Source organism: Equus quagga, chromosome 1, assembly GCF_021613505.1.
Source record: "Equus quagga isolate Etosha38 chromosome 1, UCLA_HA_Equagga_1.0, whole genome shotgun sequence".
Lineage (NCBI taxonomy): Eukaryota > Metazoa > Chordata > Mammalia > Perissodactyla > Equidae > Equus > Equus quagga.
The window spans coordinates 69,467,003-69,482,824 of NC_060267.1; the positions used below are offsets into that span (position 1 = coordinate 69,467,003).

The window sequence follows — 15,822 nt, forward strand, 5'->3', positions numbered from 1 at the left end:
GAGGAGAACCTTTATCACACAAAATTAGAATATTTATTCTTGAGGTGCTTACAGAAACAAGGCTTGTGCTTTTGGGGAAGTTAAAAGGTAAAGTACTTAAATTTCCTTTTTACTGAGAATGGAAGTATCTTGTTTGAATTTCCTTGTTACTACCCATGAAGATTTATTAAACAGCTAGACCTGTGCTGCCCAACATGACAGCACTTCCACGTGTGGTCATAAAAAATGAAATTAATTAAAGTAAAAAATAATAAATTAGTTCCTCAGTTGCTCTGTCCACATTTCAAGAGCTCATTGACTTCATGTGGCTAGTGACACCATATTGGACAGCACATATATAGGACATTTCCATCATAGTAGAAAATTTTATTGGGCAGCAGTGAACTAGAGAGTATGAGGAAATGAAATAACCATTTTACTTAAATAGGAAGCATTATCAAAAAGTCTGAGGTATTTGCTACTAAAATTCCTTGCTTTGTTGTGGTTCTATAGCATCTGTAAATATTGCAATGCGTGTTGTAATTTTAGCTACAAATTTATCTTTCATATTTCTAAAATGTGTTTCATTTTCATAAATGAATAAAATGTGAAATTTCAGTGTCTCTCTGCTTTTATTCCTCATATCCCGAGGCTGTGGTAGAGGCTTCCTTTTGTTTTTGTTTTTGCAAGGTTTAAAGATTTAGTTCTCTTCCTTTGCCATGGCCTTATGACCTAAAATAATACTGTTGATATTAAACAATATTTGATCATCTTCAGTGTGAAAGGTATGATGATGATTAAGTTGTACTAAGAATAAGAGAATTTAAAACAGTGCAAATACCTATTCCATCTTTTGTAATTATAGGCCTTTGGAAATTTTGAACAATGGGAAGCTTTCCATTGCTCCTATTTATTATATAATAGACTCTTACATAAAGGGTTTGCTTAGAGAATTGTTGTGAAATTACAATTCTCTTTTATTAAAATATTGTAATATTTAATTTTTTTTTAATCCTAGGAAGCTCTGCAAAGGATCATTTCAACTTTGGCAAGTAAAAATGATGAAATTCAGAACTTTATTGATACACTAAATCAAACACTAAAAGGAGTTCAGGTATGAATCTTTTTAAAGTTTGTGTAAATTTGTCACAAAAAATGATTGTTGGGTCAAATCAGAAGTATAAATATACTCCATCAATTATGATTGATTAGATTATAAACTAATGGAGGTGAGAGCAGGGTTTTTAAATGGCAGATAAATAAAAATGCTTTCTTTGCTATTCCTGCATTCTCCATGGAAGGATCAAATAGTAATGGAAAAGAAAACTGGACTAGTAGTTGCTAGGGAATATTATAATTCTCACTTTTGTCCCTTTCCATTTTATGTTTGTCTTTTCTGATCCCAATTAAGAGAAAATTGTACCTTTCAAAAGTACTGGAAAGCTAAACATTTCTTTTACAGTAAATAGTAGAAGGAAAATGTAGACGGTAAGAGATCTGCTTGTAGAACTAGATAAAAGTAAAACATAGAAGTAAATGGTGAAGTGTCCAATGAGGAGAGAGAGGAGTGTGTAAGGAAATGGCCTCAGGTTTGGGCAGATGGCCCAAGTGTAAATCATCACATGTTGATTGTGGAAGGGGCCTTAAGATCATCTGGGGGTACTTCCCTTTGAATGTGCCTTGATGAACTTACGGATTATTTCTTTGTGAAATAAACATAGATTTGTAAGATACTTGTATGCAGCGAATCGTTCCCTGTGGTTTTGTTTGTTTTAACATAAGTAATTGCCTGGTTCTTGGCCTTTTAAACTTTATGCATAAGGTCTTGTATTTACTTTACTTCTGAATTTGCTGCAATTGAAGTTAGTTTATTGTGATTGTCACCACTTGAACTGTCTTTCTCGAACTGTTTTATTGGAAAATTTGTTGAATACACGAATCTGCTTTCGTTAAATAAGCAAAGCTAGCGGTTCTAACACTTCTGATCTATGGACAAGAGAATCATCACATTTGACGTCTTGACAAAGAGCCCTTAGGAGAGAGCTATTTTTCTTTCTTTCTTTTTTTTTTTTTAAAGATTGGCACCTGGGCTAACAACTGTTGCCAATCTTTTTTTTTTTTTTCTGCTTTATCTCCCCAAACCCCCCGTACACAGTTGTATATCTTAGTTGCAGGTCCTTCTAGTTGTGGGTTGTGGGATACCTCCTCAACGTGGCCTGACGAGCAGTGCCATGTCCGTGCCCAGGATCCGAACCCTGGGCCGCCGCAGCGGAGCGCGCGGACTCAAACTATTTTTCTGATAGACAAATTATTAGAACTCTACCTTAGAATCCAGAAAAAAATAGAGGGGGAATTAAGTTATACCCTTGTCACTGAAGATGGGGACATAAGAGGTAGTGGGCAAGAGACTGTAAGAATGTGCCAATTGGTTATTGAGGGGGAAAGAGTAGTTCACCTCCTTTTTACAGGTGAGCAACTGAGGTCCAGAGTTTAAGTGGCTTGTCCGAGGTCACTCTTACTGCGTGGTCAGTGTGGGATTTGACTTAGGTCTTCTGCCTTCCAGACGGAGCCTTTCTTCTTGCACAGCTTGTTCTTACTGCCAGATAAACTAGTAAGATTGTTGACACCACTTTTGGTTTGACTCCAGTGAGATGATGTCTGTTTCTTATGAACATTATATGCAAAAGTTTGGGTTATATTACAGTAGATTACTCATATTAGTTCTCTTTACCAGTGTCAATTTGCTTAATTGACTGATTCATGTAAGTTGAAAAATTCCTTAAGATAGTTTCTTCTATCTTATGATTGCCACAAGTATGGATATTGCTTTATCTAGAAATTTCACAGATATTTTATTTCTTGCTGGGATAGTATCTTGCTTAATAAGGCATTGAGGAACTTTGGGAAGTCAACAGACTTGAAATGCTTTATTGATTCTGCCATAGTAACTAGTTGTGTGGTTTTGGGCACATCGTTTATCTGTATTTTACTTCATAAAATTTAGGAGTTTGACTACAAATTCTAGCCAGTAGATGATTTCTGAGGTTCCTTCTAGCACTAAAATTCACTGATAACTCTCTTAGGATCCAGTGAGGAATTGCTTAGTCTTTTAAGTTCTGTTTATCTTACGTAAATGTAGTGTTTTAGACAAACTGAAAGATTTAAAAATTTACACAAAATCAGCCCTATCCCCATATTCCCAAACTGTTCCTCAGAGTTATGGAATCGAAATCTCTGGAATATTTTATTGAAACGCTTCACTGTTGATTCTGATGCACAACAAAGGTTTAGAACCACTGGCCTGGGGTGTGCCTTAGAGCCTGAAGGTCAGGACAGAGTTCGCAACCTTAAAACAACCTTTCACACTGTCCTGGGGAAACAGCATTTTAAAAGGTGAAGAGAGTATGGGCTAGTCCATAAAAGGTGCCAACGCATAGCATAGCTGAAATAGTACTATCAACAGTCGCAGCGAGCTTCTTAGATTTATCTGATTTTAACCTTATGTCAAATATTAGAATTTTGTTATTTTTATGTTGGAATGCTGAGGTAGTTTATAATATGAATTATTCTCTTCTTTGATAAGTATATCTCCTAGTTTCTTAATGTTTGACAGCTCTTTGGTAAAATCATTGTTTTATTTTGTTTGCTTATTAAACAGGAAAATTCTTCTAACATACTTTCAGAGTTAGATGAAGAATTTGACAGTTTATACTCCATATTGGATGAGGTGAAAGAAAGCATGGTTAACAGTATCAAGCAGGAACAAGCTCGTAAGTCACAAGAGTTACAGGTGAGATCATGGAACTATTTAAATATGAATAATTTTAGTCTATTTAATGCTTGATTTATTGAAAGCAAAAATTTGTGTTTCTGTGTATAACTGTACTTTTATTTTGTAGAATAATGATTCTTAACTTTGTTTTGGTGATAGAGATCTTCCTTTTTAATTGTGATAAAAAATAGAATATTTACACTCTTAACCGTTTTTAAATGTACAGTTCAGTAGTGTTAGCTGTATTTACGTTGTTGTGTAACAGATCTCTAGAACTTTTTCATCTTGCAAAACAAACTGTATACCCATCGAACAACATCTCCTCATTTGCCCCTCCCCCCACCACCGGGCACCCACCATTGTATTTTCTATTTCAATGATTTCGAATACTCTAGATATCTCAAATGAGCGGAATCATACGATATTTTTCCCTTTTGTGACTGGCTTATGTTACTCTCAGGGTAAATATCTTCAGGGTTTGTCCATCTTGTAGCATGTGCCAGGATTTTCTTCTTTTTTATGGCCGAATAATATTCTACTCTATGTATGCACCACATTTTCTTTATCCATTCATCTGTCTATGGACATTTGGGTTGTTTCCACCTCTTGAATATTGTGAATAATGCTGCAATGAACATGGGTGTGCAAATAGCTCTTTGAGATCCTTTTTTCAGTTCTTCTGGATATATACCCAGAAGTGGGATTGCTGGTTAATAGGGTAATTCTATTTTTAGTTTGTTAAGGAACTTGCATACTGTTTTCCAAAGCTGCTGCACCATATTACATTCCCACCAGCAGCACACAAGTGTTTCGACTTCTCCACATCCTCACAAACACTTGCTACTTTCTATTTTTATTATTATTATTTTAATTGAGATATAATTGACATATAACATTATATTAGTTTCAGATATACAACATAATGATTTAATATTTTTATATTTTGAGAAATGGTCACCACAATAAGTCTAGCTGAGATTTATCACCACACATAGTTACGAATTTTATTTTTCTTATGAGAGCTTTTAAGATCCACTCTCTTCACAACTTTCAGATATACAGTATGGTATTATTAACTGTAGTCACTGTACTGTACATTACATTCCCCAGGACTTATTTATTTTATAACTGGAAGTTTGTACCTTTTGACCACCTTCACCCATTTTGCCCATACTTTCTGTGTTTTTGATAGTGGCCATCTTAATGGATGTGAGGTGATAGCTCACTGTAGTTTTGATTTGCATTTCTCTAGTGAATAGTGATATTGAGCATTTTTTTTGTATACTGGTTGGTTGTTTATATATCTTCTTTGGAGAAAAACGTCTATTCAGACCTTTAGTCCATTTTTTAATTCGGTTACTTGTTTTTGTTGTTGAATTGTAGGGGTTTTTTATATACTCTGGATATTAACCCCTTGTCACATATATGATTTGCAATTATTTTCTCCCATTCCATAGGTTGTCTTTTCACTCTGTTGTTTCATTTAATGTGGAGAAGTTTTTAAGTTTAATATAGTCTCATTTGTCTATTTTTGCTTTTTTGCCTGGGCTTTTGGTGTCGTATCCAAGAGATCATTGCCAAGTGCAGTGTCATGAAGCTTTTCCCCTATGTTTTCTTCTAGCAGTTTTATAGCTTTAGGGCTTATCTTTAGGTCTTTAATCCATTTAGAGTTAATTTTTATATATAGTGTCAGTTAAGGGTCCAAATTCATTCTTTTGCATGTGGATATCCAGTTTTCCCAGTGCCATTTATTGAAGATTTTGTAGTTTCCCCATTGTGTGGTTTGGCACTGTTGTCAAAGATCATTTGACCATGTATGGGAGGGTTTATTTCTCCCTATTCTGTTCCGTTGGTCTTTGTGTCTGTCTTTATGCCAGTGCCACACTGTTTTGATTATGGCTTTGTAATATGTTTTAAAATCAGGAAGTGTGAGTGTGGTCTCCAAATTTGTTGTTCTTTTTCAAGATTGTTTTGGCAATTCGGGATCTCTTGAGATTCCATGTGAATTTTAGAATGTTGTTTTTCCTATTTCTTCAAAAAATGCTGTTGAGATTTTGATAGGGATTGCATTGGATTGTAGATTGTTTTGGATGGAATGGACATTTTAACAATATTAAGTCTTCCCATCCATGATCGTGGTTTGTCTTTCCATTTAGTCGTGTGTTCTTTAATTTCTTCCAGCAGTGTTTTGCATGTTCAGTTTATAGGTCTTTTACCTCCTTGGTTAAGTTTACTCCAAAGTGTTCCATTCTTCTTGGTGCCATTGTAAATGGGGTTGTTTTCTTAGTTTCCTTCTTGGATTGTTCATTGTTGGTGTATAGAGATGCAACTGATTTTGGGGTGTTGATTTTGGTCACAGATATCTTTGAGAATCTGAAAGATATGAGAGAATACAAATGTTCTCTTTCTCTCTTACACACACGCTGTACACGCAATTTCCAAGGGTCAGATACCTTTTCAAGTCTACACATACTCCCCACGTTGAGATTTGTTGTTTTTATTTAGGAGGTGGGGGTTGTATTACTTAAATCATTTAAAGATAAGTAGTCATGAAGTATCCATAAATTTCAGTAAATAAATTCTTTCATTTAAAAAATAAGATTGAATAAGAAAACTCAGCATCTTCTGAAGATCTAACCCACAACTCATCCTGTATGGATTTCTTTTCTTTTTTGCTGAGGAAGATTCATCCTGAGCTAACAACTGTTGCCACTCTTCCTCTGTTTTGTATATGAGCTGCCACCACAGTATAACCACTGATAGATGCGTGATGTGGTTCTGTGCCTGGGAACAGAACCTGGGCCGCTGAAGCTGAGTGCGCCAAACTTTACCACTAGGCCACCAGGGCTGGCTCCAGATTTCTTTTCTGTCTTGGACCCAGCTCCTCCTTCACAGCACCAGTTTGGAATACCTTTTATGCATTCAGTTTCTTAATCTCCAACTTTCCCTTTCTTCCTCCTCATACTTTTTCTCTGCCAGAGCACCTCTAATTATCTTCATCTTCATTGCATTCACCAGCCAACAGTTCTGTCATCATAGTCCATACCACATATTAAATCTGCCACCAAAGTGGCCATGAGTCATATTTTTTCTCCTCCCTGTCCCTCCTTCCATCAAGTGAAAAAAATCTCATGCAAATTGAATGTGCCTTGTCAGTTTTTATCTGCCACCTTGAACCATTCCTGGGGTGAGTGATGTTCCGATGTTGCTGATATTATTTTCCTTGTCACTGACCTGTAAGCTCTAAATACTTGGTTGGTGCCTGTTTTTCGTTGGGACCTATTCTGCCTTACTGTGTATGCAGTTTATTTTTCTGGCATTTTTAGTGGGGAATCTAGAAGCAGCCAGTAGACACATTTTTTAAAACTTGCACTTGGCTAGATAAAGTTAAACTGTTGTTAACATCCTTCTTTAGAGTAGGAACTTTGCCATTTCTGTTTAGAAAAATACTTCCTACTTGTCCCATGTTATTCATGTATCTTATTATATTGCTAGCTTTTAATTAACAGCAGTTGACTAACTGGCTCCTCTTAGGTTCTTTTCTCTATTCTCCCTTTCTCCCTCTCCTCAAAATTCACGTACGTTGGATAGCAAAGCTCTTACAATAATGACTTGAGAAAAGCATTTTTAGAAGTTTAAATCATGATTATCATTGGATTTTTAAAAATTATTTTGTCTTCATTACGTCTTGTTATCCTTGCCCCAGAGATAGTTTATAGTTGTAAAAGGATTTGAAAAACCTTGAAAATGTTCCATGTTTTAATGTTTAAAATTCATATTTGAGAAGCTAGTTTAGAGTGTTTCTTGTTAGCATAATTTATGGGGTAAGTCAGTGATAATATTTCATTGTCAGTATCTGGATTTCATACATTCATTGAATTACTGCTGTGTTGGATTTTGGGTATATATTAGTGAGCAAAACAGCTCCTGCGCTCATGGATTTCACGTCCTAATGGAGGATAATTTGCAAGAAATGCTAAAGAAAGGAAAGTCAGATCCTTTTGCCAAAGAGATTAGAATTTATAAGAGTAAGCAAAAATGTGTATAAGGTATAACTGATTTAAGAATAATGTTAGTGTAAACACTATCCAACTGTACATAATGCAGAGGGATCACGAAGGGAATTGAGTTAAGAAACAGTTGCTCAGAAACTAATTTGAAGCACTTTGAGGGAGGAAAGTCTTATTTAATAAGGGGAAGAGAGAGTATTTCAGGTAAGGGGGAGTTCAGTTGTTAAGATAATCCAAGATCAAAAGTCCAGAAGAGCCTTAGAATCATCATGAAACCAAGTCAGTGCTCATTTGGAGGAGAGATCTACTGTCATTCACGTCATGGCATGTGGGTTTTGGTTTTTAGGAGTGTTGTCCTTTTTTAACTCAAGACGTTTGAGATTTGCAGAATTGAATAATCTCTACCCAATGTGGATTTTTGGTTTAAAATATATCTTTAGACTTCTAGAAGAAGTATGATAATTACCTCTCAGAACTTGTTTTCTGAGAGCCATATACAGAGCTGGATATATGTGTGTACATGTAAAATCCACAGTGCTCGTCTTAGAGCAGGCTGTATTTATTGCCCTTGTAAGCTATTGAATTTATATTTCTAGTTGTTGATTAAATTCCCCATAATACCTAAGTGGGTCATATAAGTTTCTTATAACTCTTTTTCTCATAGTCTCAGATGAGCTTTCTCCACTTTGGGTTTTGTGAATCTTAATTACAATGGTAATGGACATCATAATTTTTTTTCAGCTGATCTGATTCATGGAAGTCTTCCATTGAAACTGCATTTGGGCTTTTCAAAAATGGGATGACTTTACTCTGATTTTTTGATGAGGTATTCTATCAAATTTATCTTTAGCTGCTGACTATTGATGAAGAATTCACAATGTTGCAGAAAATGGGAAAAGCAGAGTTCTAAACACTGTTCGGAAGTGGTGACTTCAAGGATGTTAGCACCATCTTCCCTTCCTGTATCATCACTTCAGATCTTCATTTTTTCCCAGTGATTCTGGTTGTTTTATTTTTTTCCTCTTTTTGTCTTCCAATCTGTTATCCTTTGTAATTCTTAATACTTACCTCTCCTTCTCAATGCTGCAAAAATTTTGGCAGTTTTTTTTTATAGAAATGATGATCTAGGGGAGATCAAGTCATATTGAGGTTGTAAAATAAGACTGTAAATTGTTGAAACATAAGTTTAGTGAAGATCATTCTTGTGGATGCTCTTGTGTTATGATTTAAAGGAAAAGCTATGGGGATATCAACCTAATGGTAATTCAAACCATAAAGCTTTCTTGGGATAGTTTAAAAATGAGATAGTGAAAAGAATCACAGCTTGGCCACTGATGCCATTTCCTTCTCTAGTTGGAGATAATAGAGCATCTCTGTTCTTCCTTTGGGTTCACAAACTCTGTAGCATGTTGTTTCATTAAGGTGTTTTAGTAATTACTATGAATAACTAAGTTAGTAGTCTTTAAGTTGTATTCTTTTGTACCCTTCTCTCCCTTTTTTTGCTTTTCCTCTTGACTTCAAATAAACAGCATTTTCTTAGAATAAGATATTATTTTATCTCACACTTGGACTCTTTCACTTTCGTAGTTCCTTGAGCTATATTCTTTATTTTTCTTGGTACTTTTTACTTTCCTACTACATTGATGTAGTCTGCCCTAGTGATCATTTATACCTACCATTTTGTTCTCAGTGATTTTGCTTAAACCTTTCATAAAGCTCTTCTACAAATGGGATGTTTCAGGTAGTGGTTTGTTAATTCTTTTTTGGACTCATAAGAGATTTACTCATAGGAGGAGCAGTATTTTTATGAAATTGTGGTTAGGTTCTTAGAATAACACATGAAAACCTGTTTTAACTCAAAATATGGTTGAACTGTTCTACTTTTCCTGAGTAAAATAGAACACATCAGAAACCAAAAAAATGAAGTTTATCTTTAGTGCTGATCTTAAGGAAAAACTAAGTAGATTTGAATGTGAAATAGATATTAATAAATATTCTGAATAAGAATCTTGGATACATTTAAGAGCTTAGAAATTGGTCTGTTTCTTTGTTTAAAGGTAACACTGACGATATTTTCAGATGACTGGGCTAAGTTTTAAACCTACAAATGATAGTATGAGAGAGAACTGAATAAGAAAGATGGTGTTAGGTGAAGTTAACACAGTACTATACAGTTACCATCTTTGTTCCTTTTTATTCTTTTTGAAATCTAGGCGCTTAGATTTGTGATTCCTGTGTTATCTGGCTTTGGAAACTATAAATTAGCATTTATTAGTATGAATTACTTAAGTAATGTTATAAGTGGAGTACTAAGATTGTGCTCAACTGAATGTACCTGTAACTTGATTCGTAAACTTTAACTTAAATAGTTAAATATCATTAAGAAATTTACTCTTCGTGATAGAGGATGTTGTCTGCAGATGGATTATTTTGGTATTTTAATTTAAATTGTTGGTAGTTTCCTTACTGCCCTGATTGAGAAGAATCTTTTAAGTAAATTTGATCCCAGCTATTTTTAATTGCTTTATTTTCTTTTGTGTTTTTAAGTGATTAATGTATCTTTATTTGTATGCAATTAAACTATTTTGGACAAATTATGGAAAGATGTTAAGTACAATGTATTAAGATAATAAAAATTTGTTATATTTATGACTAGTGATTACCTTGCTTCAATAACTCTCTAAAAAGTTCTTGTTCAGTTATTCCTATTAAAATTCTAAGTTCATTATAACGATGTGTATTTAAGATTTTGATGGCAATAGGAAATTTTATTTTAATGATTTATTATTTTTTTCATAGAGTCAGCTTAGTCAATGTAATAATGCCCTGGAAAACTCAGAAGAATTATTAGAATTTGCAACACGGTCATTAGATATAAAGGAACCTGAAGAATTTTCAAAGGTATGAAAAAAACTACCCAAAAAGCTAAACTGATCTACTTAAAAAGGAAAGTTTTGTTAAAAAGTTGCTGTTTTCCCTTTTAATTTTGGATTTTTTCAGTCATTTCCAGTACTAAAAAAGGCCTGGAATTTCCTGTTAAGTAAAATGCTAGCTTCTCATTTCTTCCAAAGCAAACACTTAGAAGTATGTCAGATGAATCAAGTTATTCTCTTTTTTCAGTTACATCCCTTTTGGTCATTTATTTTAAAGGTACTTGTGTGCTTTAGCAGAGTTGTACCTTTATTATAAACATTTCATGGCTAAAGAAAGAAGATTGATATTGCTATTAACATTCTTAAAAATCTAGCTTTATATTCCTTTCTATGAGCTGATTGGGAAAACATCATCACTTGATGCATATGAGTACTGTAACCTACTAGAATTTGTTATTAAATGTCCCGCTGTATAACTTAATAATTGATTATTTTATTAAAATGTGAAAATGTAGGTCCTTACTTAAGGGGTATGTTTGGTATAAAAATATAAACAGTAAAGCAAGAAGACTGGTAATATTTTAATCTAGATCCTGGTGTTTAAGAGACTCTGAATTCTAGATTCCAATTCTTATTTTAAGTAGAGTTGTTTTTAAATGATTACCAATTTAGCAAATCAGATCTACTCTGATGTAAAATAAGGATGTAGAATATATAAAAAATGGTGTGAAAAGATCAGGAAATTAAGCCATATAATTATCAGAATATATACTATGTAGTAATTTTATCAAGATAAGAAATATTTGAGTTTGATACTATTTTCTTGGTCTTTGTGGACAATGTAGTGAGCTGCATTAGTGTTAGAAAGGTGGCTTTATAATCCATTTGTGTCCACCTTATGTTTTCATTTTATGATTTTTCTGTGAACTTGAGGTAGGAAAAAACTTCCTTGAGAAGGTAACATTTGCTGGCTTATATCCCTTCATTTTGTAAATGAACTTTAAAAATTGATTCCTTTCAACAAAATGATTCAAAACAAAAGTTTCTTTGCTATAAACCAGTGAACTCTTGAATTTGGAGGTGGGTTGTAAGGAAGTTTGTCTTTGCACTTGGTAGGACTTACTATATAAAGAATTATGAGGAAAATGTATCATATTTTAAAGTACCTTAAAGGTCTAGATATGTCAGTTCCTCAGAGGGCATTTATGTGATAACCTCAGATATCTGAAACAGCCAAAAAACCTGCAGAAAGCGGATGTCTGAGTCATCAGAATCAGTGTCATAGAGTTCATGGGGAGGAGTTAGTGTCCTCTCTTCATGATGGTTTCTCAGAATCTCTTGACTATTAATATGTATATGGTACTACTAAGTTTTCAGGTTTTTTTCTTTCCATTTCCTAGTTGTCACTAGATTCCCCTTCTGGTGGAGTAGGGCAGCTGTTAATGACAGGCGTAATCATAGCAGCAAGAATTAACAGCTGAGAGCCTGACAGCGAGGAAGAAGACAGGAAAGCTATAAAATGTGGACACGAGTACTCAAGAATAACTTGAATCCAGTTGTATTTAAATAGAGAGTGATGCTCGGAAAACTTGGTAAAAGTTGTTTCTCCCAAGTTTCTCTTCCGTTGACATTTTCAGGCTTTCTCTTCCTTCCTCTGAGAGGCTTCTGCTCTTGCTCCTGCTTTATTCTTTGCAACTTTGTTTTCTGCTTTGTTAGAACTTGTTCCCAGCTGATCGCAACTTGGAAAGGTTCTCATAAAATAAGTCACATTGTAGTTTAAGTATATTTTCTTAGTGTGCCACTTTTCTTCTTCTCTTACTGTTTTGGTCTTATCTTCCAGCATTTTGCAGTACTGCTTAATAGCTTAAACCCTTTGGACTTGTGGTGAAATTGATTATTTGTCAGTGTTTCCTAGCCAGAAATCTAAGTTTATTGTTCAAGAAAAATGCCTAACTGAGAGTTGCTTGCAATTATTTTCTTAGTATATCCAAGCAGTATCCAGATAATGGTTTGATTCCAGGTCCAAAAAGTAAGTTCACTCTCCCAGCCAGCTGCGTGGACTAGAGGCTTGCCTCAGACACTGATTGCTGATGGAAAAGGGAAAGATGACTTTGAAGATTAATTGTTGGACCAGCAGTATATTGTTAGATATTTGGAAAAAGAAATTCTTTTAAGGTATACTATTTGTGAATGTCCCATATTAAAGTGAGTAAATCAGATATAGTTATGCTATTCACCAGCATTAGGCAATATGAAAGTAAACAAGTACAAACAGCACAAATGGAAAAGGATTTTAGAACATACTTTCACTAATTTTTTTTTTAAACGGAAGTTTGGTTGATAGTAAATATATGCAGAAAGATTCCCAGCATATGAGATCTGGATCATTAGCTTTATTTCTGGATGGACGAACCGCCAGACTCCACCAAACCTGGGTTCTCTACAATAGCTGATCTTCAGAACACTGCTCAGATCCTTTGCCAAGATTAATATTCCTATTCTCTCCCTGCCCCCCGAATTTGGAAGTTGAATTCTGTGAAAAGAGCTGAGTCTATGGGACAGTTTCCAAGTCAATTACAATTTTGCCATACATAACCACACATAACCCAGTTGTCAGACTAGGAGAGAAGGAATGGTTACCTGGCCATGGGTGCCTACAATGAAATAAAAAGCACAGAGTAAGGTCAAAGGGGAACAGTGTCTTCTGCATTTGATCACAGATGAAAAGGGAGAATGGATTTTGTGTATTTTGCACTTCTGACTCTCAATAACTCTCTATTGGAATATTGTTCAGTGAGTATCAGTCTCTGACTGCTGGGAGGAGCAAATAAGGAGAGAGGAGTGGACACTCACTCAGTATTTTCAAGGGAGCTGAAGTGCTGGCAGAAACTCCTGTAGGCTGAAGTCAGGAATGCTGGGAGAGGAGAGGACCTTCAACAAAGCATGAGTATTTCAGTTATGAAGGCAATTTAAAACAAATCTAAATATTTGTTAGGAATAACTCAAACTATAATTTTTCATCTCTATTTTATTTTTGGGTGTAGTCTCCTATTATATAAATGTACTTGTCATTGAGCAGATGGATGTAGTACTGTGTTCAGAGTTTATTTCAACTTATTTATTGTGGCTTTGGAAGACTTTTAAAAGATCATGTTTTTTTGAAAAGTAGTTCTTTTTATAAACAGATAAATGTATGTATGGAAAATATAAAATGTCTAGTATATAAATCAACCGGTATGCAGTGTTTTTTTTTCTTCATTTGAAAGCTGGTATTTTTGCCTAAAGGAAAATAGCATTTTGAAACTCTTTTTCACTCTCTGTGACTGAGTACCCTTCATTTCCTGAGTTATTTCTTAATGTTATTTTTGGGGTGAAGGTAGAAGTCTCAATTTTATATTGTAAAAAGTATTGAGAAAGTATTAAAAACTTGCCTCTTAGTCATTTTCAGATTGTCTCAAGGAGATATTACAAAATTGTCTGAACCAAACCTAATAGGAAAATCTAAAGTATAAAAAGATAAAACAATGTGAACACATAGAGAAAACTTGAAAAGGTTCTCAGTGTTGTGTGGCATTCAGATTTTTACTAGGAACTCTATTGGGCTTTACTGCAAATCAAAAGAAAGATAAGTCCTGTCAGGCAAATGCCAATTTTGACATCTAGTTTTTGGTAGATTCATTGTTTTGACAGTGTTAGTATATTTTTCTCTCAGCAGTTATCGTTCAGAAACAGATATATTCTTATTTTTGTTGCTGTTTATCAGTGCTCTGATTTTAACTAAGTTTTCCCTTGCTGCCTCTTTCTTTGTTCCAGCCTGTGTTTCAGAGAATTAGATTGTCAAAATGTTTATTTTAGATAATTTAAATAAGTCATTATCTACAAATAAGATAGCATAGGATGGATTTTACGGTTCAAAGATATCTTACTGCCCATCATTCCATAGATGAGATAACTGAGTCCTAAAAGAGTTAAGTGACTTGCTGTTTAATGTGATGGACTGAAACTCGGATCTCTTGGTCTAATGCTCCTTATATTTTGCTGATTAGTTTCAGAATTTCTGCTGATTGGGAAGAAATTTGGAAATCTCAAAATTTGTTTTGTTTGGGTAAATGATTCATGGAGTACAGTAAGCAAGATCTAAAATTTCTTTATTTTATTATTCCCATCTTAACTGTGTTTAGAAAATACTATTCAATTAGCTACTCCATAAATAGAATTATTTTAGAATGCTTTGCTTCTAACATCTTTCTGTAAAAGAGGAAATGAGGCTTAAGAAGAAATATGGAAACAATAAGATCTTTACCTTCAAAGTGCTTGATAAATTCACAGAAGAAAATAGTTCCTTTATTTACTCACTGCAGATTAAAAATGAGAGAGACTGGGAGAGAGATGTGGTTTAACTTCTTTAATTAGTAATTATGAAGAACCATTTGTGATTATTCCTACATTGTACTCGTAGTACAATTTTATTTAAGGGAGTTTGGCCTCCTGACAAATTTCCTATAGCTGACAAAATAAAGGATCAGAACTGTAAGATTTATTTTAAAAAGAATTGATTTAGAGATAGAGGAAGGGAATGAGAGAGAAAGTGAAAGGAGCCGTCTCTGATATAAATGTTGGCAAACAGGATTTCAGTAGAAGATTGAAATAGAAATAGTGATTGAAATTGAAATAGAAAATAGTGATGTTGAGCAAAGTAATATGACGAAACTTCTTGAAGGCTTTCCGATGATACGCAGTATCATAACCTAAAAATCTAAGCATTTGCTGAGTCCTCCTCATGACTCAGTAAGTGGAATTAACGTAGATGCAATGTATTTGACTTTCTTAACATTTGTTATCCCTATTAACAAAGGAGTGTCATGACTCAAGGTACATATTATAGATGCCACAGAATTGTGTTGTTTGCTGTAGAATGTGGAGCTTGGAAAGGATCTTTAGAAACATTAAGGACCAAAATCTCTTATTACAGAAATAGGATGATTTAGTATATAAGGTCACAGAATTGATTATGGTAGTGCTGGAACTGTTTAATATCCTGATCTCTTAAATCACAATTCTCTTCTTTTGTGTAGAAAGATCCTCAGACAAAATTATTTTAGGATGAGTATAAAAATAACCAATACCAAGTAAGAACAATATTAGAACTCAAGAAGAGAGGTAACAGAAGCATTGCTATATACACCTA

The 15,822-nt window shown here is 34.1% G+C and overlaps 1 protein-coding gene across 3 annotated transcripts in view; it reads left to right on the forward strand.

The window, feature by feature from the left end:
* The window catches only part of FSD1L (fibronectin type III and SPRY domain containing 1 like), a 61,772-nt gene that overhangs the window by 11,653 nt on the left and 34,297 nt on the right, over nt 1-15,822 (forward strand). For 2 of the 3 annotated variants that reach the window (XM_046645228.1, XM_046645237.1), the window contains exons 2-4: nt 998-1,093; nt 3,638-3,769; nt 10,561-10,662. In XM_046645228.1, the coding sequence (XP_046501184.1) occupies nt 998-1,093; nt 3,638-3,769; nt 10,561-10,662 (330 nt within the window). The remainder of the gene's footprint in view (nt 1-997; nt 1,094-3,637; nt 3,770-10,560; nt 10,663-15,822) is intronic. The other variant, XM_046645244.1, reaches the window with a different exon arrangement.